Raw genomic sequence first — 21,496 nt, 5'->3', positions numbered from 1 at the left:
CAAAACTCAGTATATGAAGTCCTATAAAGTAATGCCGCTTAAATGTTTACTACTAAATCCAAACCTATTGGGAACCAAAGGAACTTTTAGAGAGAGATAGAAAGCAATTAACATGTGGCCTCATGAAACGTCAACAACACCTTCTTCGTAAATACCCCACCCAATGTTGGCTGAAGCCTGGATTTTATCACTAGGCTCAAGAAGCTTCTTGGGGGAGGAAGAGAAAGTGGAGGGGGGTGTTAAAGCTTCAGTTACTGGAATCCAATGATTGTGGAAAATTGTCAATTATGTTAAAAAAAGAAAATAGAAAAATATGTTTCTATCCTTTCTCAATGCAGAAAAAAAAAAACCCGCCAAAATTACAAAACTCTACAGGCATGAAACCGTAAGGCTGAGCATGAAATCCCAGAACATGTTATTTATTTATAGACAACAACATCAGCTCATGTTTTTTTAACTCCCTCTCATGATGCTTATGATGTTTGAGTGCTTTACTCATGATCCTTATTTGCAGGAAGGGAGATAAGGACTTCTGCATCTGACCTTCCTTAGCTCGGCGGCTGATTTCTTTATATCCTACAGAGATACCACAGGCATTTCAGTTCTGTCTTGTGCACTGCTCTTCCTGAAGCCTTTGGGCTTGTGCAGCTGCTCAGTGAGATGCTGCACAACAAATGGGCTGCCTGGGCTGCAGAGAAAAGGGTCCGATAAAGAGTCCGATAAGCACTTCTGCAGCTGACGAACTCCCGTGCAAATAACCAGGTGTCTACGAGTAGCTGGCTGCAACCAAAAGCAACGGCTGCGTGACAAGCCTGGGCTGGGCTAAGGAGACCCCTGCACCACGTAAATGGGGCACGGGGCAGGGATGCTGCTCTAGAGTCCAGCATCATGCAGAAATATGGTCTCATGCTTTCCGAAGTGGTGCAACCACAAGATGCTCTTGCCAGTAGGGCTTGGCTTGAGTTTGGCTGATAAGCCTGGGCTTGGCGCCTTGCTCCTGCAGCCACGAGACTCTGTTTTGCTGCTAGCTCCAGGGGCTCGGTGCAAGGCAGACCTGGCTGCTGTCACACTCACGGTGCAATGGATAATCTCTCCCCTGGCAGCGCCGGTGCCACCACTTGTGATGCTGAGCACAAAAACACCAATCCTGACCTGGCTGAGGTTGCATCACTTCGGTGGTATGTGTACGTCCTGCCGTCACCCTCTGGTTGGTCACGGCTTATCCGTGCCTTCTGCACAGCCCAGGGTCTCTGGGCTCACACGCAACCAGCGCTGCGCCGCTGAGGCTGGTCCAGCGTGCTGACACACACATATCACACCCCTGCTTTGCCAGCCCTTCTTGCTTCCTGTTCCAGCTGAACAATAATTCAGAGGCCTCTGTTTAAAAGCCCTCAGTGGACCAGCTCTTGGCAATCCCTGCCTCCCCCCTCCCTGGTGATGTCAACACAGGGTCTGGGCACGAGGGACCCGGGGCCAGCGAGGCTCGGGCTGCGCCCGCACTCAGCCATGTGCAGAGTGGAGCAGGCAGGAACGGTGCCACAAACACACGCGGGCGTGAACACGCTCCTTGCACCCAGCGCTGAGCACACCCTTGTGCTCAGGGCACCCATGAGCAAACGCTGTCCTCTCCCAGGCTTCTAGTGCCTTCAGCTCCCAGACACCAAGGTGAGGGGCTCGCTGGGGGCAGCCTGGAGGCGGCGAAGCTGAGATGGTGCGTGCATTCCCTTGTCCCAGTACTCACAGCAGAGCATCAGCCTGCTGAGCGGCAACAGACCTTCATCTCAGCATCTCCTGGCTGCTAAAAACGTCAATAAATTTAGACAAACAGCTTCCCCAAAGGACTATTCTAGCAAAGTAGGGGAGCCCAGGGGTGCTGCAGGGTGGAGCAGACCTGTGGGTGTTTTACCCCCAGTCACATGTCATGGGGCGTGCGTGGTCCACAGGGCCACTGGGCACCCACCTGTCCCCCCACTGTGGGCTTGTACATCTCCTGCCAAGCCTCCCAGCCGCTTTCATTGATGGCTAGGGAGCAGGAGCGGGGCTCGCCTGCCAGCAGCAGCCTGGGCAAGCATGGAAAGGGGAGTGTGTGCTTGGTGCAAGCATTCCCAATTCAGAAACCATTACAGTTTAAAAAGAAATCAAATCAAATAAAAAGCAGCCCATCCACACAAGCCACAGGAATGCAGCTGAGCTTATTGGCAACTCTGTGATTTGAAATAATTAAGGAAGGTAAATGAGAACAACCCCCTGGTCTCCACAGCAAATACCAAGCAGACAATGAGCAGGGAGTGGTTTTGGGGAGGAGAGGATTTCTTGGGCTATTTGTTGGGCCCTGTCTTTGGGCTGATTGCTCATGCCCTGCCCGTGTCCATTGTGCCAGGTAGCGATATAGGCTGGTACCCTGGCACGGGACTGACCATGCTGCTTCCCTACCAGAGGCCCTGCTGGAGACTCAGGATTTGGGCTAAGCTTTATGCAGTGGATGTCCTCGTGCTGTCTCCCTGGGGCTGGCGCTGTCACAAGTATTACTGCAACCAGATGCTCCTGTTAGGGCATTTGAAGCCCAGCAGGAATGTGGGACAGGGCTGGGGACAAGGGCTTGAGCTGTGACCTCAGGCTGTGCCAGCACAGAGGGGCAGCTTGTTGTGGAAGAGGAGTTTCTGAGCCAGCTCAGTGCCTGCTGCACGCTGGGGAGAGACACCGCAGGAGGCAACACCAACCTGCTACCACCACCCAGTGAATTCCTCCTTAGGTATCATACCTCTTCTGCAAAAGGACTGTTGTCTTCTTTTTTGCATTGCTATCGTTTTTGGCTCTGTCTTTCCACAGAGCCTATACTGGGCAATAAGGAAACAGTGGAGAGTGCCATCTTGAAAAAAACCCCATCTTTTAGAAACCTCTCCTCACAGTTCTACCACTGAAGAAAGCTACCTTTTGTAACTGGGCTTCCTTTAACCATCTGTGACAACTGACCTTGCTCCCATCAGCGTGACGGAGGAACAGGTTAGCAGCAACGCTGGTGCCACACCAGAGTATTGAAGCTTTGCCATTACACAAATACATGAGGCTGTCAGTAAACTGTTCTCACAATTCACACCTTTTTTTCCAGGACAGCAAATGCCATGAGACTAATCGTTATCCTTCAACAGATGCCTCCCAGCAATACCAGACCACAGTTGTCAGATGGAGGGAAATAAATGTACCTGCCACAACATGCCTCGGGTGTCTGATGCCTTTTGGAAGCGGATAAAACAGTGCCCATCAAATACTCCTGGCAAGAGGAAGAGCACAGGCTGCTCTGCAGAGCAAGAGGCTGCTTATTCAAGGAGATGTCTGGAAAAGGGCAGAGGAGACCTGATTTCTGAGACAGGGAGGGCAGGTGGAGCAGCTGTGGGGCTGGGGACAGGCTTGCACAGCCATGGGTCCATCTCTGCTCTGCTCTGTGGCAACCCTGGGAAAGTCACCCATGGTTACCCGCAACGCTACCCTGAGTTGCAGCTGATGCCGTGTCCATGCTCAAAACCACTGACTTGAGAGCTTGTTACTTCTCAGGGAAGCTGCGAGGAAGGAGGGCAGGGTCACTTAATGCTGCTGCATTAGAGGGGTGCAGGGTGGGACTGTGCCACTTCGGCGTCACGGCACCCCACCACTGTGCCCACAGAGGCGTTCTGCAGCGCCCACTGCTCGCACTGCAAACCCCACAGCTGCCGTGCACCTCTGCATGACAACAGACACAGAAACTAAGGCAGTATCACATGCCTTCTTACCCAGCACCTGGATTTTTCTGAGGCAGTGGCTGCTGTCCCCTGGAAGCTGGGTGGCCCTGGGGAGATGGCAAGAGGGAGGAGAGGCTCACAGGAGGCTGCTGAGCATGTCCACACACAAGTTCAATCCCCAGGTAGCACAAATGAGGCAGCTCAGCTACAGACATTTCAGTTTGAGAATCGAGGAATGGGAAAATGCCGCTAGTTGACTTTTGGCACTGAAATGCTGTCTCCGCACGGCACTGGGTCAGCATAGCATGCTGCTCCAGGTCTCCCAGGCTTGCCCTGTGTCTCTGAGCTTTGAGGCCATGGAAAGCCAAAACCTGCAGCAGGCAAGGTGCGAGCGCTGGTCCCCCCGACTCCCCTCCGCACGCGCGGCAGACGCTGCACGCCTGAGCCAAGCTACGGCGCAGATTTGCTCAGCTCTCGCTCCTTATAGCACTTCATCAATCTCTTTTTGTTTCAGATCCCTGTTGAACAAGATCCAAAAAAAGGATGAAAGGGAAAGAAAGAAATTAATTAAAAATCCTGACCATTTCTTGCTACTGCCTGGATCCATTGCCTCCCTGCTAGAGAAATCCCCAGGAGAACATTCACCTTCCCAGACTCAGCTGCAATGTCTCAATTTCCTGAGATTTCCCTCGAAACCCTGTCAATAAACCCTATCAGAGCAGCAATTCCCAGTACCGCCATGGCTGTGAAAGAGGGCCTTGATACACAGGCCACTTTCTGTTCCCTAGAGCCCTGCTCCTGAATGATACCTGTGTTGGAGGGCCAAGATCCCACAAGGAGCCCCTTTGCCAGCCGGACACCTTGCAAGCGGCAGTGCCAAGATTGCCTTAGGCGAAAACGTGTTTCACTGGAAACAAGGGAAAATTGCCAGCTGGTTTCAGCAGGGCCATGGTTTCACCCAGAAGGTGCAGCACGGTCACTGCAGCCCTCTTGGCTGCTGCGTCCCCAGGGTGCCTTCACCATCCCAGGGCTGAGAGCACCAGCAGTGCCCCCTGCCCCACCTTGCCCTTTTCTCTGTCTTATGGATTTCCTCCTTTGTCACCCCGGCTCCTTGCAGCCACTGGCAAGGAGCAGATAATTACTCCCTCATCCCTCACCCCTAATAAGGTTTCTGTTTCCCCAGTGTGCTCATGCTCAGAGTACATCCTTTCAGGAGCAGCTTTACACCACTGATGAAGGAAGAGCAGAGCGAGTTTCTCTGGAGAGAGGGGCTGCTGCACTGCACAAAACTGCTGATGGAGACGAGACATAGGAGAGAGAACAGCTCCTTGGCGTGGCAGCATAACAGCACACCCAAAAAAGCCGCCCTGACATAACACAACATTAACACAGCCTATGTTGCAACCTTGGGGCTTTAGCTTCTAGGCACGCTCGAAGGAGCAAGAAGTCTTTTATTAGCTTGAAGATGCCCTGTGGACCCTCTAGGCTGTCCCACAGGCATGGACCCTAAACTCTGAGGACACGACGATGGCAGAAAAAGCAGGATCTCTAAGGAATTACCAGCTTTGGGGAGGATGGATAGAGGGGGTTTGAGGTCCGTATTTCTTGGCAGTTGCGTCCTTGCTTTCGTCCTGCTGGCTGTGAGGATAAAGATTCACAGATGTGCTTATAAAGGCAATGCAGCAAGAACTGGCCCAGCTCTTCACAATCTCCACTGCCTGTCTCAGGGCTTGGGGCAAGCCAGAGGAGGTCCCAGGTCACCCAGGATGTGAAGCATTATGCCCTTTGGTGGAGTGAAGAACCAGAAGGAGGTGGTGCTGAGCCACTATGGGCTCTTGCTTTTATCTCCAGTGAAGCAAAAGCAGCTCATATCAGTCAGTTGAGTGCCAGAGTCCCTCTTCTGCTGGGGCTCACCAGGAGATCCCAGACAAAGCCCTTGGACAAAGGTCAGATGAATTGCCTCCGACTCCCTGTGCTGCTGGAACAATTCCCCCCATGCCATGGCTCAGATTGATGCCTGAGGCTGCAAACCACAGGGGCTCATCCCACTCCAGCTGCAGAGCGTCAGTGAGAGCTGGTGATGGATCGAGCTGGACGGATGGGCACAGCACGGCCAAGGAGGGTTTTCTCCAGCATCCGCACATGTCCTTCAGGTCCTGCTGCAGCCTTCACAGGAGCACCGCAATGCTCATCAATCTCTCCATCTCTCCACAACCCTCCCGCCAATGCCCCCTCTGCTCCCAGGGCCAGGGTATCCCCAGGCAGCACCCACGTCCTCCCTCCCTTCTGCTGCAATACCTTCTGCTCTCCCCTTAAGTCTGGGACAACCCTGCCCTTCTCTTCTCTCAGCCACAGACACCCCGAAGCCTCCAGCCCCAGCTCTGCAAAGGTTAGGTGTTTAGGGGTAAGTCATTACCCTGAGGTTTTGCTTGTCTCCTTCACACAGACCTATGGGTGGGTGGCTTTCAGCCTCATCTGAAAGCATTGGTCCTGCATGCTGGGTGGGCCTCCCAAGAGAGACACATCACTTTAGTACCTTCCTTGGGCTACTCCTGGGATGGCTGCTGTCCTCCTTCATGAAGAGACAGCAGGGCTCTGGGAGGCTGCAGCTGCAGGAGACGAGAAGGCTGCCCAGAAGGAGATAGGGAATAAATCAAACTCTTCCTCCAGTTGTGCCAGGGAGAAAGGAGAGACAAGTAAGGCCCTGGATCCCTGCAGTGAGCTCCACAATGGAAATGTTCACAGCTAACCATAGCAGCCATTCAACCTACCAATGCTCTGCAAAGCTTGGCCATCGCTGGCCCTGGGGAGATGGGGGGAGAGGAAGGTTGTGACCCTTGGCAAACTGGGAAACATTTGCCCCTCCCAACCTCACAGTCACTCTAAACAAGAACCAGACACCTCACAGTTTGGTGCCGCTGGAGATCCCCTTGGTAGGGCTCGTTCTCATCCTCCTGGGGACTTGGCTTCCATCTGGGCTGCTGGTTGAAATCCAGCGTAGGCTGGTAGTGACTTCAAAGGCCAGTGTCATCTGAGGAGTAGTGGGTGGTCCACGTCAAGCGAGTCGATGGATGACTGTTCTTATATAAGCCACCACAGTAGGGCCTCCTGCTCAACAGTCTCAGAAGAAGGGTGAAGGGCTGCATCAACCACAAGAAGCGGAGCCTGTCCGGGGCCCCGAGGGTAGTCCCTCTGGTGCAGGGCAAGTCACCTTAGTAGGTTGGCTTGGGGAGGTGGACGTGCCCCTCTATGAGCAGAAGCTGGCTGTCTATCTCTGTTGGGCTTGTCCCCAGCACCGTTGGCCAGCCCTAGCTTCACCCTCCGCACAAAACAAAGCAAGACAAAGCACGACAACAATAACAGCACTCAAGGGAACAGCTAGGAGGAGGGGGATGCCTGTGCTCACAGCACCCCAGGCAGGATCCCAATGTGCCAGCCTCTGTGTGAGAGGCACCTATACCTTGCGCCAGGCTGCGGGAGCGGCAGGGGCAGCCAGCGGGTCCCTGCAATGGCCCTGCGATGTCGGTTCAGGGATGGTGTGGGGGAGGATGGTGCCAAGGCAGGGATGCTGCATGCCAGCAAGCCCCAGCAGAAGGATGCCAGCCAGGTCTGTGGTCGCTACAGCCCGCTGGCCGCTCCCCCCACGCCCCGAGGCCCCCGAATCGAGGGGGGACGGGGTGAGGGGCTGGCAACAGACGGGAGATTCTCACAGCTCCAGCAGGCAGACAGGGAGGGTGGAGGGTAGGACAAGGAGGGGGGGCCGAAACAAATAATAAAAACAAAATCCCAGTAAGCACGTTAGAATTCGTTTGAAGTGCAGAGGAGCTTTCAGGCAGGGTTATGTACATCTCCCAGCCCGGCGTGATTTACACATTCCTTGCAAGCGAAGGAATCTTCTCTGATTTGAAGTAAAACAGATGTTTTGGGTTTTTCTCCCCCATCCCTCCCTGCTCCCTTTTAATAATTTCTTTATTGAAATGATGGCTATACAGCCAACCAGCCTGGAGTGAGAGCCCTGCTACCCCCAGCAGGCCTCTGCTGGGAGCGGAGACCCACTGCCCTGCATTTTGTGAGAGCACCTCGTTGTTGCAGTGCCCATGCTTGTGAGCATCCAGAGGTGTGGAGCCAGGCCCGCTCTCCTGCAAATGCTGCTCCAGAGGCATCGCTCCCTGCAGGTTTCTTCCCTTGCTTTTCCCTCCGGGTGGAAGGATTGCAACTCCCAGCAGCTTTTCCTCCTCTGCAGCTAGAGCTAACACACGGATCCTCCCTCCCTGCTCCACCAGCCCAGGTCCAGGAGACCTTCTAACCTCTATTACCAGTCCAGAAGACTTGTTGTGTTTGATGGTGGGACTTGTCCTTGCTCCTACACCTCACTCCGGTTGTGCTCTATCCTAGAGGTGTCGATTGAGGAGGGCAGCCTGGCCGATGCCCATGGACCGGCAGCAGGGCAGCAACTGCGCTGCTCGCACATCCCAAGTGAAACAACCCAGCACAGGGGACAGTGCTGGGCAGGCAGGCTGGAGCTAGGACTATCTCTTGGTTTGAGCACTACGTGATCTCGGCCAAGTTATTTTGCCCCTAATTTTGTCCCATGTTTTTCACCCAGGAAAGTCATTTGGGGAAGGAACTTCCTTTTCCCAGAGGGATGCACAGCACCAAGTGTAGTGGGGGCTTCTAAGTGCTGGCTGATGCTGCAAACTACCAGCATAGCCATGCCCTTGCGTTTACACTCATAATAATAACTAATGGCCAGTAGCAAATCCATCCGGCTCCCCCATCTTTCTTTTCTTTCTCTTTTTTTCTTTTAAACCCTGTTGTTATTTCTCAGTACTTCGTTGGTGGCAGGGTGGGAAGGTTTTTTGTAACACATTCATGTACCATTGGGACTCATTCCCATTCCCGTCTGGTACAAGAGATTGCACAAGAGAGAGAAACAAACAGGGATGAGGAAATGCGTGTTTATGAGAGGCAGCGCTGTCATCATGAGCAAGGGACCCCCCGCAAGACAGCCAGCCTGGGAGCCAGTGGAGAGTTTCCATTCTCTCCTAACACTCCATTCATGCCTCGTTTCATACCTCCCCGGAGGCTCCGCGACTGGCCGCGGTCCCACAGCACGGCGCAGGACTCACACCCCCCATGTGCCGCATTCTGCGATATTTGTTATTTGGGGGAAAGAGAAAGATGTTGTTGTCTCATAAAGATAATGAATTGAGAAAGAGCAGCGCCCTTTGCTGCTGCGTGTGCTCCTTGTTTTCCTCCCGCGGCGGAGGAGCGGGTCCTCCTTCCTGCATCGCCCAGCACCCTCCGCGCTGCGCACCTCACCTCTGCCTGTTCCCCTCGTGCACCCCTGCTGCCCATCCTCGCGGGGCTCTTCGTTAACGCCCACCATGGAGGCTTACAGGGGCCTTCCCTGCTTGGTGTGCTGTGGTCACCATGATAAGCATCCTCCTGACCCGATTGGGAGCCCTCTGTAAAATCCAAACCGCATTGCTGCCTGATCGGACACAGTCACTGGTAAATAACCTTGACTGCAGTGGTCTGGAAGAGCGAGGGATCCCGTATCACCACTGTTAATGATTTAGGATCACACATCCTTTACAGATGACATAGAGAGGGTCTCGTCGCTCGCTACTCCCTACCCAGGCACCTTTCCCAGGACACTGCCCTACCTCACTTCAGATGGCTCTAAGCTAAAGTCACCTGGGTTACAATTACTCCTGCAAACAAGGAACGGCGATGGCCGGTCTCTGCACTCCCTTGTGCATTGCAGAGCTCCCAGCGACGGGGCTGGGGTTCCCCCGCAAACAGGTCAGGTATTAATAAAACTGAAAGCAATGGTCCATGCACACATGCTACAACCCACTTCGGTCCCTCTCCTTTCTGGTCCTGCAAGCCCCCTGCCTCCTTCCCCCTTTTTCCAGACACCTCAATTTCATTATCTCTGATCTTGAGCTGCCTATTACATGCTTTTTGCCAACATAAATATTTAATCCCGGCGCATTGCACAGAAAGGCCCTTGTGGAGTTAATACTTCAACTCATATTTCCACTTGGAAAACAATTCAGCATGTGGCAGTGCAGCAGGTAGAAGCCAGGGACAGAGCTGAAAGCTGGAGGTGGCCTGCAAGAGCTCGGGAGCCATGTGGGGTGACACAGGTGGGCTTCACGCCATGGGGTGGGCTTTACACCATGGGCTGGGCTGCACCGGAGCAGCTCTGCCAGAGCAGCGATCAGGCGGGTTTGGATAGGCAATGGAAGAGCTACAGGGATGTAAATGCAAGATGATGCCTGGCGAGCACGGTGTGGGGTACACTGCTAAGGGGACCAGGAGGTGGAGGACATTGCTGGGCTGCAGCACTATTTAGGATATTCTGTTCTCTGCAGAGCCCTTGGTGGAAAGCCCTCTGTAAAGGGTTTGCTTCTCCTGCCAGAGCACGGGGGTAGCCAGCCACATGATCACACGCTGCTCCACACATGCACCGCCACTGGTATCCTCATCGAACACCTCAAAATACACCTCCATACCCAGAGGTTATTTAAAGCAGGATCTGGCCATGATTTTGGCTCAGAGTCACTATGGGATAAGGGTTATGGGATGGTGGGTTATGGGGCAATTGGGTAGCACTAAGGTCCATATTCCTGCTGCTGGTACAGGAAAGATCCCCGGCAAAGCAAGGTGTCCCAGCCCCCCAGATCCAAACGCATAAACAGTATGGACAGACATGCACAGCAGTCCTCATCCATACATTTCCACGCGCTCGGGACCAGCACTGACAAAGGGCAGCACCCACAGGGACACAGCTCCGCAAAATTTACACAAACCCTAACAAAACCACCAAAAGCGCCCAAACCCAGAGGGGAGAAGAACAAGAGGCAGAAAGGACAGAGAAGGTGACACTGGTAGTGGTGATGCTCCCCAGAGGCAGCCTGTGAGTTGGGAAAATACATCCCAGCCTGCAGCAGTGCTGCAAAGGTTGGATTTATAGGATGACCCCAGGCAGCTTCAGGCCCTCACCAGTTCCCTACCTACTGCCTAGATGGGGATGAGGCCAGCTGGGCAGGCAGGACAGAGAGTGGGGTGAGACAGAGTCCTTGTTTCTGTCTTCATCTACTTTATAGGTGTAATGTAGGGAGAGCTGCATCGATGCGACCCCTGGGCATTATCCCAGACTTGCTCTGCGACAACTAAGCTCACAATTAAGCAAGATGATGCTGTTATCAAGACAGCAACTTCCACTGGATAACAGGCTGCCCAAGCCGGGGACATGCATCAGTCCTCACCCATGAGGAACGGATGCTCCTGCAAGAAGGGAGATGCAGTGTAGGGCCAAGAGGACAACTTGTGGCAGCCATAATGGCTTCAAATCCCTTACATCTGTGGTGACATGTCAAAGGGCACTGAAGAAGTGTTTTGGTTTGGGGTGCTTGTTCTGAGAGGTTCCCCCAGCAGCCTGGGGTAGGTGTCACGGAGAGCAAGAGTCATACCTGAGCATTCCCCACCCCATGGAAGAAACTGGCATTGGTGTTCGTAGAGCCTCTGGTGTGCAGGATACATACTCCCCCCACACCCTGCCACAGAAAGGCTACAAGACTGATGCTGCAATGACGCAAACCAGATAGAAAGAAAATATGAAAGTATCCCAGCCTGGAGGCAGGCCCTTCTGACTGGTGTTGAGTTGCTATTTCTACAACTGCAGGGCGGTGGGAGATGCTCAGAAGGAAGGAGAAAACTATACCAGGGGCTGGCATGCTCCGGACATAGCTCAGGTTACTGCTGCCATGCGGCTTTCCCAGCAGAAAGCAACAGGAGAATAGATGGAAGAAAAGCAGCAGGCCCTGATTCAGGGGTATGACAACCCAGAGCTGAGTCAAGGTAAGCACCCAAGCCCACCTCGCTGAGCTGGATGGCTGCCCAGCCAGTGGCTCCAGGTGTCTGGGCAAATGTCTACCAGTGACCCATCGCTGAGCTCCCTGAATGGGGGTTCCTGTTGCGCCCCTTCCTGCCAGGGCAGCAGGTCTCCACACCTAGCTCCATCAGCTCATCTAATGAAGTCAGGACCTGGTGGGACCCTGCCCCACTACACGCTCCATCCACCACCCCCTGAACAAAAAGCAACCTTCACCCCCTACTTTTTTTTTTAATAAATGTTTAAATCATAACATAAGCTTTGGCTCTGAGAGTTTTCAGTGAAAGCCAGGGTATTTTATTCCCCCTTTTCATAATAGAAACCATACTGGTGTATAATCAAATTTATCTCATTCCTGATGAGGGAAGTGTGTGTGAGGTGACCAGGAGCAATGAGGGCATGTGTGCTGGGAGCAATCACTCTGAGGGTACTCGAGGCAAATATCTTTGGCAGCACGAGGTGGCGTCAGGTTGGGGAGACCAAGGAGAGACCAAGTGGGCCATAGCTCCAGCAGGGAACATCACCCACCCATAGCAAGTCCCACCGCTCCACGTAGATGCCACCTCTGCAACCAAGCAGCTACTCTCGGCTTTCTCTCCCATTTTATTATGCTGTTCTCCTCACTGCACAGGAAACCTAGCAAACAATGTAGCTCAGTTTTAACATGTCTGTTTTACAGGTGGGAAAACTCAGGAAGAAGCAGCTACTTTGAGGTTACTTGCTAACCTTGAGTGTCTCCATTTTACACTGACCTACTCCAGTGCAAATTCAGCTGAGGCCAATAGGAGCTGTGGCTCTGCCAGTGAAGCCTTGAAGATGATGCTCCTAAAACGGAGATACCTGAATTCACTGGTTACTTTTGCAAACACAGGTTCTGCAGTAGGGACTTGGCCACCTAAGCACTAACATAACTTGAGACGGGCAATGAGGGCTGTGAAGCTGTGAAGCTAAGGGATTTCTAAAGCCTCAGGACGTGAAACTGAAAAAGGTCTCAGAATGTGGGCACTCCTGACAAGTCCACTTTAAAACAAAAGAGTTAAGTATCATCAGTTGCGGAGAAATTGCAAGCCATGCCCTACCACACTCCTGCTCCATCATCTGGATCCACGGCTGCCTAAGGGACCACCACCCGCCTTCGGCACCACTGAAGATGGGAGCAGCACAGAAGTGACCCCATGTACTCAATATCCTCTAACTAGGAAAATACAAGGAAACTTCTTTTGCAGGGGGGAGCAATCCCAAAACCCAAGGAATAAGTTAAAAGTCACTTGAGATCTACTGGAAAGCAGCTGAGTTCTGCAGCCGCCTGTGCAGGGGCTCTGTCAGCTGTGCAGCTCCCCCGTGACAAACTCCCTGCGACCTTCGGGGGGAGAAGCGGTGGCAGAGCTGGAGGGCTCGCTGCGTGCTGATAAAATCCAGTCTGGTACAACCAGGAGGTGGGTGCTTACAGATCTAATGGTCCGCACAAGCCAAAGATTAAAAATGTTTGTTTTTTTTTTAAATACAGAGGGAAAAAAATGAAAATGAAGATAAAGTATTCTCTGGGAGACAAGACTGGTGAGAGACTGTTGTTGTTGTTACAAGAAAAGGGTGGGGTGGGATGTGCTGCAGGTGTCCTTTGGAAAAAATGAAATGAAAAAATGTTTAACTAGTTTTATAGACTTGCAGGCCGCATATGAGATATATGCATATTGCTGGTCTGAGCTGGGACAGATCTTGTAAGTAATGGCATTAAAACTTTGCATCTAGAGTGAGGTAGAAAAGATGGTGGGTAGGATTATTTTGTGACTTATCTTTTTATTTGGATCAGCATCACACCTTTTGGGCCCAATATCTCCAGCTTTTGGGTCCTGGGGTCCCATCCAGAGTCTGTCTGGGCTGATTTACTCCATGGGCTGTGGGTATGGCTCTAGCTTCAGATAAGACCTGTGGGTGCAGTAGTATCTAAACACCTGGGCACCAAAGCAGCTTGTCACCTCCTTCCTGGGGCATATTTATGGATACAGCTAAGCTGCTTTTGGCCACTCCTTAAGGCTAGAATTAGCCTATTACAAACTTGAATTGTCTGCAAATATCAGGCTGAGCTGCTACTGGGTACAGGGGAGCAGTCAAAGGAGGAGGCAAAAACATCCAAACATCAAAGTGTTGATTAGTGATGAATGAACCCACACGTAGTAAATCTGACCATCATTTTGCAGAGACAAAGTCTGCCTGGGGTGTACAAGAATTATTGAGGCACAGAACAACGCATAGTGAAGGGATAATCACCCTAACACAGACCTGAGCAGGAAAACATCACCTGCACCATAGCACGTAAGGCACCAGCTCCAATCCTGCTGCAGACCAGCCCTGCCAGCCCAGGTTTGCACTCTGTCAGATACCCCCTTGCTCTCCTCTTGGCTTGGCAGAGCAGGTGTAAAGCCATGGGACTGCCAAGCAAACACAGTCGTGCTGCGTCTGGCTTAGGCTGGCTCGCACGCAGCCTGCTTGGATCCCTCTGCATCACGCTTGCCCGTAATTTAAATTCCAGGATCAACATGGGCAGAGCTTGTTTTGGGCTGTGCATACCCCAGCAGGACTGCAAGCAGGGCCCGGAGCTGCAGACGTGATGTAACACTGCCTCTTTGTGTCAAAGCCCTGGTGCTGCCCCCCGCAAGGCTCCTGCTAGGCGCCCGGCACGGAGGTGCAGCGGCAGAAGCTTTATCTGTGCTCTGGCAACAGAGGGGAAACTCCAGCTGGCAAAGTGGCATCACCCACTCGCTCTAGTACTGTGCAAAAAAGTAGTTTGGCTGCCAGATTGGCTTTGCTGGGAAAAATACACCAACACACTGAGAACAAGAGTAAGAGAGAGGGGAGAGTGTGAGCCACCATGACAGACAGCAGCATTTTTGAGGTCGTGCCACGGCTTCCTTGATGAGACCTCTCTGGTACCTGGGTCCCAGACTGCATGAGGAAATTAGGAAGAGGAGACCCTATTTTTGTGCAGGAGGCATTGCTTAATCCCCTGACCAAAAAAGTGATTCTCTTAAGTGCTCTTCCGAAGTGGGGTTTACATGAAGTGTGAGCAAGGGCACCCCTCGACTTTGCTCATCTCCAGCTTCATGCATGTCACGTCACCGCTCCCTGCCTCAGTTTCCCTAGATAGGACACGTCCAACAAGAACAAAAACATTTGCTCTTCTCCTGACTCAGTTCTCCCCTACAGGATAAAGAAACACCCACTCCAAGCAGTGAATTCCATGTGTCCTGGAAGGAGAGAGTGTTCAAACTCCACTGTAAGAATCAAATCAGCACGACCCTCAGCTTTCCAGCCTTCAGGATAAATGTACTCTATACCACGAAGAACCGATGAACAAACCAAACTGCTCGAACGCAGTAGCACAGTGCAGCTTTTGCTGGCTAGAGTCAAATCAAAGTCAGCAATGCCTGTGTTGATATTTATATCACATCTCTTGTGCTCGCTCTCCCATTAGTCAATGAGATAAGACTTGGATCGATCTACGTTAGTGCATTAGGTTTCTACACACTCAGAAACAAGAATACTCTCCAAGTCCAGAACTGTAAAGGGTTGGTGATAGGGATTTGGAGATGGGGAAAAGGTGGAATTGCAGAGGTCCATTTGTCTACCAACAGAGGAAGAGACCAAACTTCTTGATCCCATTACCATTTCCGAGAAGAAGCCTATATTCACACATTCCCACAGCTGTAGTACCCTACACCACAACCTGTCCATGCCTTCTCCTCCTCCTCGCTCCCCCACTGCCAGCCTTCCTCCAGCCACCCCCAGAGGAGCAATATGAACGGGCCTGGATCCAGCCAGGTTTGGGGCTTGGATGCCAGCAGTTTTTAGAACAAAAACACCAAGAATGTTATTTCAATCCGGATGTCCTGAGGAAAGGGTGGGGAGGAGCTGGCCGTGCGAGGCAGCAAAGGCTGTTCTGTTTCTCTTTGCGACACGAGGTATGCACAGAAACAGAGAGTTTGGGGAGGATAACCTGGTCTTTCCAGCAAAAAGGAGGGAGATGCTCATACGCTTGGCAGATACTAGGGAAGAAGGTTCCACTGAGGTCAGTGGAAAGGTACCTTCTGACTCCAGATCTGTCCCAGGTGCCTGAATACTGGTGGCAGGGGCAGATCTGGATCTGGAATGAGGATTCATAAAACCCAACTTTTAGAAGGGTGGTGGTAAATGGTTGGTAAAGCTTAAAACCTGAGCTTATAAAGGAAACAGGCAAACAGATGAAGATGAATGTGAGACAAAGTGATCTGCCTACATCGCTCAGTAGAGCAAATGGCAGAGTTGGGAAGAGCCTCCAGTACCTTGCCTGGCCATGTCCTTTCTGTGGCTTCTATTTGTATAGTCTCCTAATGTTGGAAACTTCAGTAGGAGTCCAACCTTCCTCCATGCACGGGTCTTCATTAATATCAGCAGAAGGAGAGACTGAGCATCTTGAGCCCCTGAGCAATCTGTAAAGACCATCTTCCATGGGACCAAGCCAACTCCACTGTAGTGATCTGCACGTGGCCCAGATGTGCCCACGCAGCTTTGTGCTGGACTTACTTCAGCAAAACCACATCCAAGCCAGCATTTGGGCAGCCTGGTTCTGAAGCAACCCTAAACTGCTGAGAAGGAGGAGCCTGCAGTTAGAGCACAGGCCTGGGATTTAGCAAACACTTGTTCAACTCCTGACTTGCCTTGTTTGAGCTTCTGCAAGCCAGGAATGCCTGAGAAGAAACTACAGCCATACACCACTCCGCTTCAGGAAGCTGGAGAGCATGCAGAATAGAAGAGGTGGATTCAATGAAGCAGCGCAGCTCCTGTGCACACAGGGGACTCAGCCAAGGGCTGTAACAGATGTGGTTTAACCCGTGCCACTGAGCTATTTGGGATCTGTCTCTGACTGCTCCAGTGTTCATTCACGTGTCTTCCTGATGGATGACCAACAATAACAATTAGTATCATATAAGGAGCAGCAGGCTGCTGCCAGCACTAGCACACTCCTGAGCACCAAGGGCTTCCATTCCACTTTTTATCCCAGCTATGCATAAGGCAGAGGTCAGTCAACATTAATCAGCCGTGTTCTGGGCCAGCTCCTTAGCGCATTCAGCTTGCTGAACTGCAGTCACTGACTCTCTGTGCTGCAATGGGTTGCCACTACTCAGTGCCTTTGCCTCTTTCCTTAAGCTTGCCAAAATACAGTATGTTCACTGTTAGCCAGCATGTGATGATAGAGGCTAAGCCTGGCCATGCTGGCGATGGTCTCCAGACCCCACAGGGGAAGATGCTGGCCATCAGGTCTTGGCTGCAGACGGAAGCCTTGTGTTGTCATTCTGAGGTCTAACTGAGTCCCCTTCTATCCGATGACAGGGCCCAATCTTCATCCCCTAGGAAGGCGTTTCCACCTTTCCAATACTCCTGAAACGTGCTCTCCCAGAGCCTTTGGGCTGGTTCAGGATCACCCTGGGAAACCCTATCTGAGCCAGCAAAGGGAATGCAAATTCGAGGCTCCTTCTCAGCATATGAACACACTCCAAGGAAAGGCTTTGGAAGGGATCCTGATGACTTCCATATTATTTCCAGTAAATTTTGTGCTGATTCTTGGCACAAACACCGGAAATGAATAGGCTAGGTCAGGAATGTAAATAAAGTGAAACATTGGGATTTAATCTAATCTATAATTATAGTATCTGTGGTGCAGGGAAGAAGTTGGTGTGCTTGCACTGCAGCTCCATTGAGGAGCTGGAGGGGGTTTTCACTTCCTGTTCCAAAATTTCCCTTTTTGGCTGAGGGATACTTGGTGTCTCCCCAAGTATCTGAAATGAACGTGCTGGGCTGGCAAAGCTGCTTTGCGGCAGCCGATCAGGTATAGCTCAGTGAAGAGGCATCCCCAGGCACTCAGGGAATGACAGGGTGTGAAGCTGAGATGGATGAGCCAGAGAGATGGATGAGCTGGGCTGAAGGCTCAGGGAGACAGTGGGATGCATAGGGGAAGCTCCTGTCTCCATAGCAAAGAGATTGGTTCGGTTTGTAGGGTGCTGAGCTATAGTAGAGCCATAAGCAATGTAAGCTTAGTCCTGCAGGCTGAGTTTGACCTCTGAGACAAGCCAGAGCTCTTTCTCTTGACTGGTGTTTGGTGCTTGGTGCATCATCAGTTGCCTGTCACAGCATGGTACTCCCAAGCTCCCAAACCATCAGTCTGATTGGCGTTAACTGCTGTTTGGACTGGCCGGTCCATGCAAGATGAGCACTTAACAGGCACAGAGACATCTCTCCCTCTGCCTTCCTCACCCCATCCTCTTCCAGATCCACCTGGGGGAAGCTTGGGGAACTTGGAAGGAAGCTTGACAGCCTGCTCTGGTCTAGCTGACCTCGGGGGAGAATAATCCCCTTTCCTGTGATGCAAGAATAATAAGACCTGTCTTTTAAGAGCTTAAACCAAACTTGACAGTCTTCAAGGACCATCCTCAGTGTCCCTGTATGTGTGCACACAGAGTGCATTCACATGACTGCAGCATGGATCCCCAAGCGTGGGCACCCATGTCTGACAGACCAGCAGGAGTGTCTATGCACTTACATGAGCCTATGGAGCACATGCATCCTTGCTGCCACAAACTACTTTCCCTCTGAAAACCTTCTGTGCAGGGACTAGTATCCCAACCCCAAGGTACCAGAGGCAGGTGAAAGCAAAGGACTGACAGGAAACATATTTGTCAGACTGAAATGGCAAAGGAAAAATAAATTAGTTCTCCTTTCATTAGCTTATGTTTTGAAATTACAGAAGTCTCAGAATCAGAGGAATCAATCAGACTTTGTATATTTGTTTGCTTGTAGAGCATTTTTTGGTTTTGTTTTTTATACTCAAGCCCAGCTTTGATCTCAGGCTGGTAATACTCCAAACTAACGGTCAACATCAGAGCGTAATTGCCATAGGTACTACAGAAGAAAAGGGACAGGATGTTCAACATATTTACAGAGCAGAAGAGACTTCCACGATCTCACAGTCCCCTCTTGGTTTATGTGATACCCTCAGACTACCCAACAAGCATAAGCATTTGCTTTTGAAGAGCTCTGATGCTGCAAAGCCTGTGTGCTCACCTAACAGCCTCAGGAAGAGCGCAGGTCCCTGCCAAGTTGCTATAACCAGGATTATACCCAGGCCAGAGCCTTCCAAGATAGCTATTTTTCCACAGGAACAAATGAAACAAGCAGAAGAAATTCAATTTAAAAAACGACCCTGTGCCCATGTTTCTGTTGTTACGTCTGCGCGGGCTCAGAACAGAGTGCTAGCCTCACATTTCACTGTTCTGGCCTTTTTCATGCTGTGTTGCAACTGTATGGACATCTGAACAGTGGAATGTTTAGTGTGTGTGTCTATGATCAGAGGACATGCTGGTCAGGCCCCAGGTTGGAGCAAATGTCTCTGTGTGCGGGATGTGCGTCCATGGCAGTGCGTGCAAACGTGCTGAGCAGTAGGTGTATCGGTCCATGCAGGTGTGCTGGGGCATGCGGCAGCAGGTGCCAAGGAGGGTGTGCTGCAGTGTGTGTGTGTGCACGCACGTTTTTTGGATGCCCAGGAGCAGGGGTCCTTGCCCCACAAGTGCCAACACAAACACGTGTCCTTACATGCATGCTTCAGTGTGTACAGCCCTGGGAACGGCACGCCAAGCCCTGCTGAGCATTAGCTGCGGGACAGAGCAAACGTTGTGCGTCACCCCAGAGCCCGTCCCCACAGAAGGACGAGGCCCAGAGCTCCTCAATGCCAAGGGACTGATGCCTGTGGGCTGCCTGCAGCCATGGCTCCCCACAAAAAGCTACTGTCCCTCGCTCAGGGACACCCACAGAAAGCAGGAGCTGCCCACAGCCACATAGAGGACCTGGGGTGTCATTGACCCCCTCCATGGCAATGTGCCTCACGACCGTGAAGCAGAAGCCTGGCTTTGGCCAAAGGGATGACACAACTCCAGATAAAGCCTTACACCTTCCACCCAAGCCTCTCCCAGCCCTTTGCAGACATCAGGAATTAGATCACAAAGCCCCTAAAGTGACGGGTAAGTGCAATTATCCCTGTAGATGGGGAAGATGATTTGGCAGCCCAGGCTGCCCAAGAGTCAGACCTTCTGGCTCCCAGCTCCCTGTGTTCACCTCAGCAGCAGCCTCCCCACCAAGCCCAGTGGCTCTCCCGGTGCCCCTGGCACCCATAAGCTGAACAGCTGAGAGTTCACAACCAGCCGATTTTATGGGTGGTGGGTTATTAGCAAGCTCTGCGGTTGCTCCAGCCTCTCCCTGGCACCTTGTCAGAACAGCCCAGTTCCCAGAGACATTAATAATTATATTTATGTGTTATATATTTAACAGGAAAACATTTGGAATTATTAAATGGCAAGAGGTATCACTTGGAGCCCGCTCCTGGACACAGCTCTGCTCGAGAGATGCGCAATAAAGGCCGCTTCTTCTTCAGAGGCCGTCAACATACTTAACTGGGGGGAGGTGGAGGGGGAGGCAAAGGGAAAGTATTAATCAAGATCTTTAAAAGTTCTCGCTGACAGACCATTTGCCAGCTCTCGCTTTAAATGCTTTTGTGGTCCCATAAAAAGTTTCATTACACTACAAAATGTGTTTTAATTATTACAGTCACTCTGACATTAAGCCCTGGGTGTTTCTCTCTTGCTTCCTCTGTCTCTTCTCTGTCTCCTTGCCTTTTTTCTTTCTTTTTTTCCTCTCGCTCTCCTGGCTCCTGCTATCCCCACTAAGACAGATGATGCCCTGGCTAACAAGCCAGGTTGAAAAGCCCAGACCATCTCCAAATGCTACTGAAGGAGAAGTTAATATTCACATCCTGCAGTTATCCCTTTGCTTTGGACACAAATTACTCCACAGAATTCAAACAGAAAATCCAATCCCATGTACTCAAAGGAGATCTCAGAAGAGTCAAGTAAGGAAACAAGAAGATCAGCGCAGGCGTGGCCGGCCATCCCTGCAGGTGACTGGGCGGTGGGCAGATGGATTTGGTGTCTCTCTGATCTGATATACGCGTCCTACCAATATGAGCAGCAACTTACATAAATAACACCGATCTCACTTGACATCTGGCCATTTTGGTCCACCAGGCATTTGGCAACTTGCTTCAATCTGACCACATTAGCTCAATTCATCCATGAGAGACGGCCCTATCCCACCAGGCATGGACCTGGAAGCCCAGCATACTGAAAATGTAAGTTATTCCAGTGGAGTCTCCGCAGGTTCCCAGTGCCTCCTGTGATGTACTGGCAGACACTGGTTTGCATTTCACTAGCTGAGCCTAACACTCAAAGCAACAAAGAGAGTCTCATCATTTGTCCAGTGTCTGATGGAACATGGTGCTAACCAAAAAGGTTAATAGCAACTGAACAATAGCATTGGAAATCCCGCCTCGTCCCCAGCACCTCCCCACATGCCTCTCCTTACTTGTACAGACCATCTGGTTCCAGGCACTTGAAAATGACTGAATAGAGGCTGGTTTCAGGGACGTCTCCATGGCTCCTACCCGCTGCCACGCAGGATGTTGCAAGGCCAGAAAGCAAATCATCCGCAAAGCTCAAGGATTCTCCTGGAAAGCAAAGAGATGAGCAAGACCAAAACATCAATGCAAGTGCAACATTACTGCTGACCATTTAAAAAAAAACAAAACACCGTAGGAACACCTGTACACAGGACAGGCAATCAGCAAACCCCAGCTGGCTGTGGCTGGTAGGAATGGCCCCAAGTCTATTTGGGGAATAACTCCTGTGGACAAAGCAAGCAGAATCCTGCTTTGAAGTGATGCCTTGCTTTGAATGATGATGCTTAGAAGTGATGTCCCTGCTCACTGCAGGGGGGTTGGACCAGGTGACCTCTA

At 51.6% G+C, this 21,496-nt stretch overlaps 1 protein-coding gene across 2 annotated transcripts in view; it reads right to left on the bottom strand.

The window, feature by feature from the left end:
• Nucleotides 1-21,496, bottom strand: part of ASTN2 (astrotactin 2) — a 358,900-nt gene that overhangs the window by 12,606 nt on the left and 324,798 nt on the right. For both annotated transcript variants that reach the window (XM_064469222.1, XM_064469223.1), the window contains one exon: nt 21,067-21,208. In XM_064469222.1, the coding sequence (XP_064325292.1) occupies nt 21,067-21,208 (142 nt within the window). The remainder of the gene's footprint in view (nt 1-21,066; nt 21,209-21,496) is intronic.

This window comes from Phalacrocorax carbo, chromosome 18 (assembly GCF_963921805.1).
Source record: "Phalacrocorax carbo chromosome 18, bPhaCar2.1, whole genome shotgun sequence".
In the NCBI taxonomy this organism is placed as follows: domain Eukaryota; kingdom Metazoa; phylum Chordata; class Aves; order Suliformes; family Phalacrocoracidae; genus Phalacrocorax; species Phalacrocorax carbo.
Note: the sequence above shows the minus strand (reverse complement) of the source record. Positions and strands in the feature narration are given on the sequence as shown.